At 33.8% G+C, this 12,779-nt stretch overlaps 1 protein-coding gene across 1 annotated transcript; it reads left to right on the top strand.

Moving 5' to 3' along the window:
- The first annotated feature begins 877 nt into the window (after positions 1 to 877).
- On the top strand, positions 878 to 1,622 carry LOC120139747 (LOB domain-containing protein 27-like). Its single transcript, XM_039154893.1, has 2 exons — positions 878 to 1,562; positions 1,616 to 1,622. The coding sequence occupies exons 1-2, from the start codon at positions 880 to 882 to the stop codon at positions 1,620 to 1,622; spliced, it is 690 nt and encodes a 229-aa protein (XP_039010824.1). The 5' UTR covers positions 878 to 879.
- The last annotated feature ends 11,157 nt before the right edge of the window (positions 1,623 to 12,779 follow it).

Genomic DNA, 12,779 nt, shown 5'->3' with positions numbered 1-12,779 from the left:
AACAACAATTTCTTTATCACCGAAGTGGTTTAGTTTGTGCATATCATATTTTATTTTGAATATTCTAATAAAAGGGTCTAATCTCATTTTGCATTCTGGACACACAAGAACATAAAACTCACAACTTATCATGTTATCATCTCATTCATCACAAATTCTTCACATTTACTTTTATTTGTTATTTTCAATTGCTGACTTTTAATTTAAACTTTGGAGCGTGAAACTTTAATTTATAAAACTTCTTTATTTTTATAATTAAACTTATATATAATTTTATATGATTTCTAATAATTTTAGATAGAAACAATAATAATATGAATATTTGTTTTTTAAAAAACAAGAGATAATGTATTTCATATATATATATATTTAAAATGAAACTAACATAAAAATTTCAACAACATCAACTAATAAGCAGTTATTCAATTATCATATTCGCAATTTTTGTTTTTGTTAAAAATTTTATATTACGTAAAAGAATTACTCTGATTTTCAAAGAAAATTAAACGTAAAAAATATTTTTCAATGAAATGAAAAATTCAATAATTTATCAAATGAGCCCTTATTTTATTATTTTAAAATTCAACAATTTATCAAATGGGTTGAAATCTAAGTATATAATTATACATTTTACTTAGCTATCTTCCTCTTCTAGTGAGTCTATATTTAGCATCCAACAAATCCGGTGATATCAGACCTGTTCAGCTCAAATTGCAACCCATTTCAGTTTCAAACTTTCAACAATAATCTCTCTCTTTCTCCCCTCTCATCAAATTTCTTCGTTCTCCTGATTCATTTTCATCAAATTCCTTTTTATCAGACAATTCGATTCGAAACACAGTCTGTGAAGCCCAACCACCGTGTCAGTGACATGCAACCATGACCCTCAAAGGTGGCGCCACCAGTGCCTGCGCCGCATGCAAATACCAACGCCGTAAGTGCATCCCCGAATGTCTCCTCGGTCCTTATTTCCCCGCCGATCAAACCAAAGTCTTCCAAAACGCCCACAAATTGTTTGGGGTCAGCAACATCGTGAAGATACTGAGGAGCTTAGATCCTTCCCAGCATGCGGAGGCCATGCGTTCGATCAAATACCAAGCTAATGTTCGTGATCGATTCCCGGTCTACGGTTGCCTGGGCGTCATCCGTCAACTCTATTATCAAATCCAGTTGCTGGAAGAAGAGTTACACGCCGTGCTTACACAGCTCGAGATGTATAGACAACAACAGCAGCAGCATCAAATTTCATCGATGGCGGAAGATGTGATTTCCCAGTTGGAACTGGGAATGGCACCGCCCACCACCAATGCTCTTCCTCTCTTCAATCAAGTTACCATGCAAAACCCTTACATGGATTCTCCTAAAGAGAATGTGGATAATAATTCTTTGTGGATCCAACATCTTTTTCTTGACACGAATAATCACAGCAATGACAATAATGATGGTCCCATTGCGATTCAATCGGAACTATTAGGTGATGATGAGCAGGAAGTGGTTTACGATGAGATTCAGCCCTTCTTTGATTCCATGGACGACAGACAATCTTATATCGATTCCAACAGGTAAATCTCTCTAAACTCAAACACGTAAATAAAGAAAGAAATAAAGAACATAGTTTATGATTGGAGGATTAAAAATGCAGTTCTGAAGAATCACTCAAAGAATCAATGGTGGAGAATGTTGCAGATAATGAATTGAAGAGTGCCGCTGCTTGCTTCACTCTCACCAGTGTCAACTGATCACCAAAATCTAGTATTGCAACTTCTTCTTCATTGCTCAATTGAATCTTATAGACCGCATATCCCCCAATTTTGAGTTTTTCCCCCCTTCAATGGAAAGTTTCAATACATATATTATATACATATTTTGATAATTTATTTTATATTCGGTACAATAAAAGTTAATTCTTTCTCATTGATGAATCTGTTTTCTCTGGCCAGTAATAAATGTTTTTCCTGTGATAATTAGATGCTATATTCATTTCACATTTTTTATGTATAGATACTTGGATACGATATTCTAGAACCCATCTAGCCACCTCACTGGTCAAAGGGAGTTGTTCTCCCTAAAAGTTTTGCATTCGAATAGTTGTGTGTGCATCTTCAATGGTTGCGAAAAATTATAAACAAATTTTATCTTGTAATCATCTCAGACTACTCAAATAAAAAAGATATGATATTCGAAGGTTTTTTTGGAGTACATATACATTTTGAAAAAATTGAATATATATGTACAAGATATTACATTGTAATCACTCAGAATACTTATATTGATATATGAATTCGAGTAAAACATGATAACAATCAAACTCCATTAATTTGTAGAGCAATACATAACAAGAAGTTTCATAAGTAGAATCTTTGAAATGCAGTTGGTGGGGAAACAAACAATCACTTGAATCATGTTATTATTTGATTTGCTAATATTCTTATACTTACAATCTAGCAAGTCATAGAAACAACTTTGGTGCTGCAGGAGTAGGATGATAATGAATGGATTTCCTAATTTTGTAGATTAGGATATTAAATTTCGATCTGCAACAGGTTCTGGTATATTTGGATATGCTTATGTTTTATTATGCATAGCATTGCATATCCAAACCCACTTTATTCTTTATATCAGTAGGAAATGAGTAGATTTTATGAAAAAAAAATAGAATATCCTCAAATCTAAAAATTTTAAACTCCACCATTAAATTTAGTTAATCTTACGATCGAAAACACTTATAAAACTAAGGGCACAACAAAACTACACTAATAACTCAGAAACTATCAAATTAAGGTGATACAATGGTGACCACCCTTTTTGTGGACAATCTTGTCTTCCTAGCACTAGAAGGAACTATGGACAACCTTTGGACATGAAGACGAAATCATAGACGCATTTATTTCGAACAGGTGAGTAGCGGAGGGAAGAAGTTTGGTTGGTTTAGATTCAGTAGCTTCAAACAGATTAAATGGGTTCCTTCTGTTCGGGAGTTGCATCTCAGTCTCATTTGTCAAGTATTGGAGAAAGGTCCTTCCTATTGAGAATCTTATAACGTGGAAGAGATAAATGATAGAAGATGACAGAGACTTTTTTATTATTCAAGATGTTACTTTACAGAGAAACCCTAAGCACTGTTAAATACATTGCACAATGACCAATGCAGTTAGGCTTAACCATTTAACAGACTGCCTAACAACCAAACTTCCTAAAGCTATCAGTAAGGGACACGTGTACCCTCAGCTATCATCAGTAAGTATTCCAAATAAGAGGAGAGGAGAGGAGAGGCAACAGAATAGTGGCAAAACGTAGTCGAGTAATAAGGGCTTGGTAATATCAAAGGATAAAGGTACATGTTGAAGATAAGACCTGATGGAAGCTACAAAATTGCATGGTGGGATCGATTGCAACAACTTGTGAAACAAGTAACGTCCAAGAAAGGTAGTCGTGTATGGGGTCTTGGTGAAGTCGAAGTAAAGAAGATATGTGGAAGTCTATTCTTAGTTGAAATCAAGGATGAAGAGCTCTATAAATTATTTCTGGACGTATGATCTATTTACAATTATTTTCGTCGGAAGCTAATTTATATATACATATATATTATATTTATTGTTTATTATTATTAATTATTAGTACTATGAACATTATTACTATATAGCTTACGTTTTATATAATATATTATTACTATTTATATTAGTATTATTTACTACTGTTATGTGTTATTATATTATATTTACACACTATTTATTACATTATTATTATATGCTATTTATATTATTATATTTATATTATTAGTATTTTTGCGTCTATTATTAGTCATTATATTAGTTAATTGTCCTTATTCATCTTTTAGGTCCAAATAATACAAATGAAATCTAAATTTGAAGCCCAACTCCAGTAAGCTCGAACCATTTGGGGTTTAAGGAAACCCTAAGGAGACACACACCATTCTAGCGCCGCCTTCTTGCCAACTGGTTCCAGTTGCCGCTCGAGGTTGTCACGCACCATTGATCAACAATCAATTTTGGAAAAAAATATGAGAAGAAATCAGATTTTTCGGGGATTCAAATCCATTTCCGATTTAATGTAATAAAATCAGAGATTTCGAATCTTTTGATTGGAAAGTAAAAAGGAAGCTTTTTAGTGTATAAGATCGGGACAAATTCATGTGGGGGGGGGGTGGATGCGAAAAAATACAGTGGAAGAGTGGGGATTCGAATACAAAAAGGGAGCCATTGTAACTTCCATTTTGTGAAGTTTCCAACGAACCTTCGACGATCCTACAAAGGAAAAGAAGCGAGTGAGAGAAAAATAAAAACAAAGAAAATAAATTAGAGAGATTCACATTCTGTTTTCGACGTTTCCGGTGATCGGAGCGAACGATCCGACCGTTGAGAAGGCAGAGGGAAGCATGGTGAGCAACATACTCCGAAATCCGAACGATCTAACGGTAGACGACGGTGGATCAGAAAGCGGAAAGACGAACGGTTTCCGCCCATTTTACGGCAACCGGGACGTCTTCTGGAGAAACGGGTCCCAGCTTTGAGATCCCGGGATCGAGACGAGCTTCCCCGTGTACTTTGGGCTCTAACGGCCATCGTTGACGGCGACCAATCGACCGACAAAATCATCGGTTGTAAACGCCTGACTGTGTGGAAGGAAGAAGGAAGAAGGCAGAAGGCAGAAGGCAGAAGGCAGACGGAACTTAACTTTTAGGATAGAATGCAAATGAATGGAAAAACATCATTTTGGCTTCTGTACGCGTAAAAATTGAAATCAAACAAATCCCCACGTGAATTTAGACTTTGGGGTAAACTCTCCTCATGGTCCTTTATCTATTATGGGTAAAATCATTCCAAGGTCCCTTTGGTTTTGACATCCTTTACTTTAGTTTACTTATAATTTTATCTTAGTTTTGATACTTAGTTTTGATTTTTATTATTTTAGTCCCTTACTTATTTTTATTCATGACTTACAGATTACGTTCGTTTCATTTCATTCCTCCTTGACTCTATTATTTATTTTATTTTTTTTTCATTTACTTTTTTATTTGGTTTATTTTTATTTTTGTTTTAATATATTATTTATTTTATTTTTTAAGTTTCTTCAAATAGAAACACTAGTCTTTATTTTTTATTATTTAGTTTCATTTTGCCTATAATTCACTTAGTCTTTCTAATTCATTACACTTTTTTATTTTTAATTTATTTAGAGTTTAATTTATATGACCGTTTTAAACTAACTATTTTCTTTCGTTTTGTTTCATGTTTATGCTAATCAAAACTACACTTTTTATTTCTAATTTTATATATTTTTATTTATTTATTTATTAATTATTTATTTTTTCTTAACTTTTTTTTATAGAATCCAATTAAATCTCAAACGATTGTCAAGTGTAAATAATTTGGACCGAATTTATATTCTCTTTTAAATTTCTAATTTTTGCGATTAAGACAATCTGGTAATCGCATGGTATCGAAAGGGTAATTCGAGGGTTCTCATCCTTCCTCGATCATAAACGACTCCCGAATCCTACACATATCTAGTAAGACGCATACCCAGTAAATGGTAAGTAGGTGTCTGATATACCTAATTTAAAAGCGATCGGTGGCGACTCTATCATCACGATTCCAAGTTGAAGCGCGAATCGAGACCACCTGAAGGATCATTGCAATAGCTTGGCGCCTCCACGGGAGACACAAGAGAGTTAGGCCAAAAATCGATTACCCTACTGTTTTCTTAGGTGAAAATCGTAAGTTTAAATTTTAATTTATTTTCGATTCACTTTACTTACCTTTGATTATTTTTTTCAAATAAATAGTTGTATTGATGTTTTCTTTTAGTGTTTTTAGATTTTTCAAAAAAAAAAAATCATTCAAAGCTCTAAACCCGAGCTCTAAACCTTTTTAAGTGGGGGGTGAAAGTGAAACCTTCGTGAGAATTTATTCTCCGTGTCAGGCCTAACAATTAGATTTCGGGATTCATATGCCTTATCTCTTCATATGAATTTATTTATCGTGTCAGACGTAGGAAATGTCTCCCCTCGAGTTTAACTCGATTCATATAAGCATGTGATCGATTTAGGATCAAGGGTATGGCGAGCCCAAGGGGCACCAACAAGGGGCGCCAAGAGATTAGAGCCTACCTCTAAATCACATGCCAAAACCCTAAGATGTTGGTCGTTTATTTCCTGCTATTATTTTACTGTTCGAAGCATGCGAACCAGAAATATATACGGTTAGGATTATTTTATGCATGCGGGATATAAATCATGATCGGGTAGGAACAGAAGCATGTAGAGTAGATATCATACAAGTAGGAATGATTGTAATTTTGCTTTTAATATTAATTTAACTTACTAACTTTGTTTCTTTTTGTTTTCCTTAATTATTTATTTAATCTGCATCATTGAATCGAGGTATTGATCTACGAAGTGTTTGTCAGTTTTGAATAGTTTTCATTAATGGAAAAATAAGTTGTGATGCAAGAGGCTAAAAACGTAGTGGCACGATTGTGATATAAGAAGGCTCGAGAAAATGACAGACTGCAAGGCAGCTACATTAGATGATCACACTTCAACCCAACAGAATAACGTCAAGGAGCTGCAAAGCATATGGGGCAAACGAGAGGAAACATTATTACATTTCTTCTCGACTTTATGAGAGAATCCAAACAGGTTGAGTCTATTTCAAACCTAATGAAGATCTTACGAGTAGATCGAAAGAAAAGATGAAAAAATTAAAGAAACCTCTCTAAATGAGTAGAGTCATGAAAAAACGCGGAGCACCAGATAGAGGACTACAATACGAAGCAAATCTAACAAGAACGAAGCAATCATCCAGGAGTTCCTGGGGATAAGTCCACAAAATCACTCATTACCTATAGGGTTTAGCGAAAGATGCTAGGGCTGTAAGATATGACATCCAACCAATAACAAATGAAGTGAGGAGACTTGTTGATCTACTAGAAGTTGTCAGAGTTCAAAGAGTCCAACAAACATACCTTTATATGTTTTTAGCTTTATTGTAATAACAATTTTGTCTCAATGAAGGCTATTCTATTATGACAGGCACTTTCTAGATCAATGTCTTGAATTCCTCATGCATTCTTGCATTTTAATGCATTCACTATTAAATCAAGAATGGATAATAAACTTATTTTATCCGAAAAAGAAAAAAACACCAGACATATTGCATCCTCATAACCCCAGTTCAAAGCACGAAAATGGAAACCAGGTTGAAAGAAATCAAAGACAACTTCGCTAAGCTGCAAAAGGATCTAGAAGGTAGGATAAGCCAGAACCACAAGAACACCATGGACACCATTGCAGAGAACAAGAATTGCCTTATCATGGCTAGATAATCAGAGTTGAACCTTGGGGAAGGGATATCTGAAGGAGTAGAGGAGAAAATAGTTCCTAAGCTGGTTATCACACTCAAAATTTTCCAAGGAGGTCCAGGGGATTCTTCTACCGTAATGGGGCAAGTTTTGATGAAGAATCCTCTAAATAATCTCAAGAATTATCCCGGACTTTGATGAGGAGTAATAATACATTTTAATGCATTTCCTATGATGCAATTGCATTCTATCTTGTTCGAACTTATTTATTATTTTTTAAAAGTCCCTTGACTTCAATATACCGAATAAAATGTTATCTTCTGATGTTATGAACAATGAGCAAAATTTTAATCTTTGAGTTCTTTAAATATCAACATAATTAAAGGCTCTTGTAAGAATTAAGGTTATAGACCTTTGACAAGTGACTTTATTACACTCATCCTAAAAATAAATCCCTTTGATCTTTCACTCAAGACAAGATCTATTGATTATATGCAAAAAAAAAAAAAACCATTTGATTACACTTTCTAAAAAGATGACTCCAAAGTCATGCCCTAGCCTTCTCAGGCACAAAAAAGGCATTATTTTGATACAAGTTACAAGTGCAGTATGAGTCTTTCTACGAATAGGTAAAGTGAGGCATTCAACATACACGATACGACTAGACCATTTAGAATGCAATTATTTTCATGGTGTTCAGTGATGATTCATAATCTACACAACTAGAATGATGTACTAGATAAATTTAGCTTAGGCCAGTTGCTTGGAAATTGATCTCTAAAGTTAAAATTTTCTGACTTTCACAGACACTCAGACTATAACAGATTCTTCTTGATATTAATGAAAGTTATTTTTAACATTGCTAGGGGCTACTCCGCTAAAATTAGTAAGTTATTAATCTTTGGAGGTAATGTTAGAAGAAGCTATGGAGGTAATGTCCGAGCTTTATGAAGTGAGTTTCGTTCGATTTGTCAAGTCAAAGAATTTTGGACACTTGAATCCTTTAATTAAGGGTATTTCACTAAAGTAATGGACCATGTCAATAGCCCTAACTTTATGAATATGATTACATTCAGATCATGACACTAGTCTTTATTCGAGATGAATCTCTCAATAAAATAAGAAGCAATGACACCAAAATTAAACAAAGTATAATTTAAAGAAAGACAATATGGCCTAAAGTAAATGTGAATTCTTATGAAGGGTGGACTAAGAGAGTTAAAAAGTATTTGTTATAGTTGACTACATACAAACACTTAGGAATTCTATTTTTAGATCAATATTTCTACACCGCCTTTGCTAAAGGTGTCTACGAAATATGAAAAAAATGGAAGATTTCAAAGAATTGAAATATGAGCACTGTCTAAAATGTCTAGCACTACAGTACCAAATGCACCCACATGGGTCTTTCAAGCAATCGATGGCGATTTGTATGGTCTCACTAGAGGTCAAAGGGCATCTCAAAGGTATACGATCATCAAACCAATGAACCCTCGAAAAAACCAATCTAAACCATTTCCAAATTCACCTTTACCATTAGTCTTGACACTAGTCAAAGAACAATGACTTTGAAAGATTAAAAGAGCATTTGATTCATTTGATATCTAATGAACTCATGTTTTACAATTTGCTTCAATTGTGAGCTTAAGATAAGGGGAATAATTTTGTTTCTTTAAAAAAAGGAAAAAAATTCACATTTTGAAAAATAAGAGAAGAAAAAAATATTTTCGAACAAGATAGACTTTCTAGGGAATGCATCTTGAAAATTGAAATGTCTCTCAAACGATGGAAGCACAGGATCAATAGATGGTAAGAATTTGTTGAAGCATGAAGAATGAATATTTTTGCAAGCCAAGAATTATGGTGACATACTCAACCGATATTATGAGGAAGACTGGAGATTTCAGGAATGAAGACTTCCCGCACACCTCTGCATCATTATCATTCATGAAAGCATGCACTTGCATCATTATCATTCATGAAAGCATGCACTTGCATCATTAACATATTTGCATCAAACATTGTTCATCATCTCAAATGTTTTAAGATCATTTTTATCTCATGAGAATATTTTCAAATTTTTCTTTCTCAAGACTGTTTCCCCATTCTCGAAAATATCTTTAAATTTTCTGAGAATCTAAGCTTTATTAAGATAATTTTCCCTCTCTTGAGGATATCTTTAAAATTTTTTCAAAATTAAGTCTTTCTTAGGATCATTTTTTCTCTCATGAGAATACTTTCAATTTTGTCTTCCTTAAGATCATTTATTTTACCTCTCTTGAGGATTCCATTGAAAAACTTCAAAAAAAAAATTGCATTTTTCTTAAGACGATGAGACTATTTTCCCTTTCATGAGGATATCTTTAAAAATTTTCAAAAAAGTTTGTCTTCCTTAAGATTGTTTCATTTCAAACATAAATTTTCTCTTATATAAAACAATTTCTTCTTAAAACAAAATTTATCTCACTCGAGATAACGTTTCTCAAGAACAAATTTTGTCTCACTTGAGATAATCTCCTTGAAAAAGAGGTTATATCTCACTTGAGATGGTTCTCCTTGAAAATTTCCATCTTAGTTGAGACAATTTATCTTGAAACAAAAATTTCATCTATCTTGAGGTGTTTTCCCTTGAAAATTTTCCGTCTCACTCGAGACAGTTTCTCTTGAAACGAAAATTTTATCTCTCTTGAGATATTTTCCCTTGAAAATTTTCTATCTTACTTTAGTCATTATCTTGAAACAAAAATTTCATCTCATTTGAGGTGTTTTTTTGATATAAAAGGGGCTTGAATTATGCGAGCCTTGAATGGATGATGTTGAAGGCAACCCTCTTGATTGTTGGATCTAGGAAAAAATGAAGGAACTTACAATGAAAGATAGGCTTAAAGAGAAATGTAAAAGGTTAGTAAATGTAATCATGAGAATGTGGGCTAGAAATATGAATAATTTAGAATAAAAATGATGAAGTAAATAGGCTAGTTTTGATGATGTTGGGTGTGGTATAGGCTTATGAATAAAATGGGTAGTTTGGTAGTATCTTAAAGAAGGCTCAAAGAAGAACCTATGTTAAAGAACATAAACCCATACTTTATATGCTTCTTTAAGGTGTCGTAGTTAAGGACTTGGACTTTCTATCTATAATAGAGATAGGAACCAAAAGTATCAATGGAAAGAAGAAGGGTGACGCCATAAGCAAAGCTTGATAAGTCGATAAAGTTCATTTAAGAATTTGAACAGAGAATAAACTCACAAAGGTTTGATATATGTATGAAATGAGATTCCTTACAAATGCCAATGCATTGGCTATTTATAGTTTTCAAAGGGTTTTGAATGAATAAGCATGTAACCCTTTGAAAATACATGTTTTAATGAAAAACATGACTTTAAATGAAAATACATGCTCTTGGATGAATAAGAAGGGGTTGGTTTAGCCCTAAGGATGAATGCACATGTCTTTGGATGAAAAATAAGGTGTTGATTCAGTTTGGAACCTTTTGAATGCTTATCTCGAATGCACGTGTCCCTTGCTATTTTTGGTGAAAAAATTGAATGCATATGACCTTGGATGATGGCTCTTGATGCTTGGACAGTGTTTGGACAAATGGTTAAGTATCCTTGATGATTTGGACACCTATTTGAAGTCACATGAAGTGCACATTGCTATTTTGAATGCAAAGGAACCTTCCTTGATAGCACATGACTCTTCTTGAAGGAACATGACTTTCCACACCAAGAGTCATGATGGTTCGACAATAAGAGCATGTCAGGCACATGAATTGATGTAAGTGAGCCAAGGTAGGTACTTAGCTGGCTAGCTCGTTAGCTTAGGTAGCTATCTAGGTACCTAGTTTCACTCCAATTGCTCCAGCTCCCATATAGCTAACCCAGCTTCACTTGTAAGCTCGTAGGCTTCAACTATTCTCCAACTAGATTCAACTCTCGTTTAGCTCCTTCAGTTACTCTTTTCGCTCTATTAACCGCCTTTGAAATAAATGACCTAACATAACACCTTGTAAGCTAACTTTGAACCACCATAATTGTTGTTTAGCTCCACCAAGCTGCTATATGATGTCTCACCAATGTGTTTACCTATGTGAATCAAGAAAATAATAAAATAAGTGATGTGTAAGCTAGAACCAATCCAAATACATGATGTCGCCTATGTGAATCATGTAAATGAGCTAAGATAAGCTAAAGATGAATGCATGAGCTAGCATAAACATAATATAAGCTAAGCTTGAATGTATATAAGCTATGTAATATTGCAAAAACATAGAATAAGTTATAAATGAATGTGAAACATAACATGTGAATGGCTATCATATAATATGGCATTCATAAATGATAAATGGGAGCATATAATAATAATAATATCCTAAGAAATGATATGTAATCCTAGTATATGTATAAATGATATGAAGGACATGATAAACTAAGCATATCATGATTTATTAACATATGAATGCAAAGGCATGAACAAGTAATATGCATAAATGATATAAAATAAGGCAAGGAATGAAGAAACTCCCTTATAATCCTTCATGGAAAATGTCTGAGGTATGTGAAGTATATGAGAAATGATGTGGCTGGATATGATCACATCATTTTCCCTTGAAAACTTTTCGTCTCACTCGAGATAATTTCTCTTGAAATGAAATTTTAATCTCCCTTGAGATATTTTCACTTGAAAATTTTCCATCTCACTCGAGACAGTTTCTCTTGAAACAAAAATTTCATCTCACTTAAGATATTTCCTTTGAAAAATTTTGTCCTACTTGAGACATTTTCTTGACATGACTCAACTCATGATGAGAAGCTAATTTTCTACATTTCAAGCATGCCTGGGAGCATTGCATTCATGAATTTACCCACATGTTTATGATTTTACAGATTGTTTGAGTCAGTTTCAACTTCACAACGAAATCTAGGATTGACTTAGATTCAAAAAGGGGAGTCATCCAAAGAATCAAGACCGGTTTAAACTGCAAAGGGGAGTCGTCTTGCTTGGCTTAAACCCACGAAGGGGAGGCATCCAAAGAATCCTTCACTTGAAGGAATCATTTACAACATAGCTTAAGTCCAGAAGAGCTATCTGTCAACATAAAGCTTTCAAGTTTGATCTCGAGAGCACATTGACTGCATGGTAGCAACGAGGAACTACCTTCTGGTCAAAATTCAAACCAAAATCTTTAAGTCTAGAAGAAGACCCCAAATCGATTACGATTTAGCAATGAAGAACTATCTCCCAATCTAACTTTTGACACAAATTAAGTTAAGAAGAGCTATTTGTTGACCAAAGCTTTCAAGTTTGATTCCACTCAACTCGATAGCATATTTACCGTGGTAACAAGGAACCACCCTTCGATCAAAATTTAAACCTAGGCCTTTAAGTCTAGAAGAAGGCCCAAGATTGACTGTGATTTAGAAACAAGGAACTACTTTACAGTCCAAAACCA

The sequence above is a fragment of the Hibiscus syriacus genome, unplaced genomic scaffold, assembly GCF_006381635.1.
Source record: "Hibiscus syriacus cultivar Baekdansim isolate YM2019G1 unplaced genomic scaffold, ASM638163v2 tig00002237_pilon, whole genome shotgun sequence".
NCBI classification, from domain to species: Eukaryota; Viridiplantae; Streptophyta; class Magnoliopsida; order Malvales; family Malvaceae; genus Hibiscus; species Hibiscus syriacus.
This window is presented reverse-complemented; position numbering and strand designations above follow the sequence as displayed.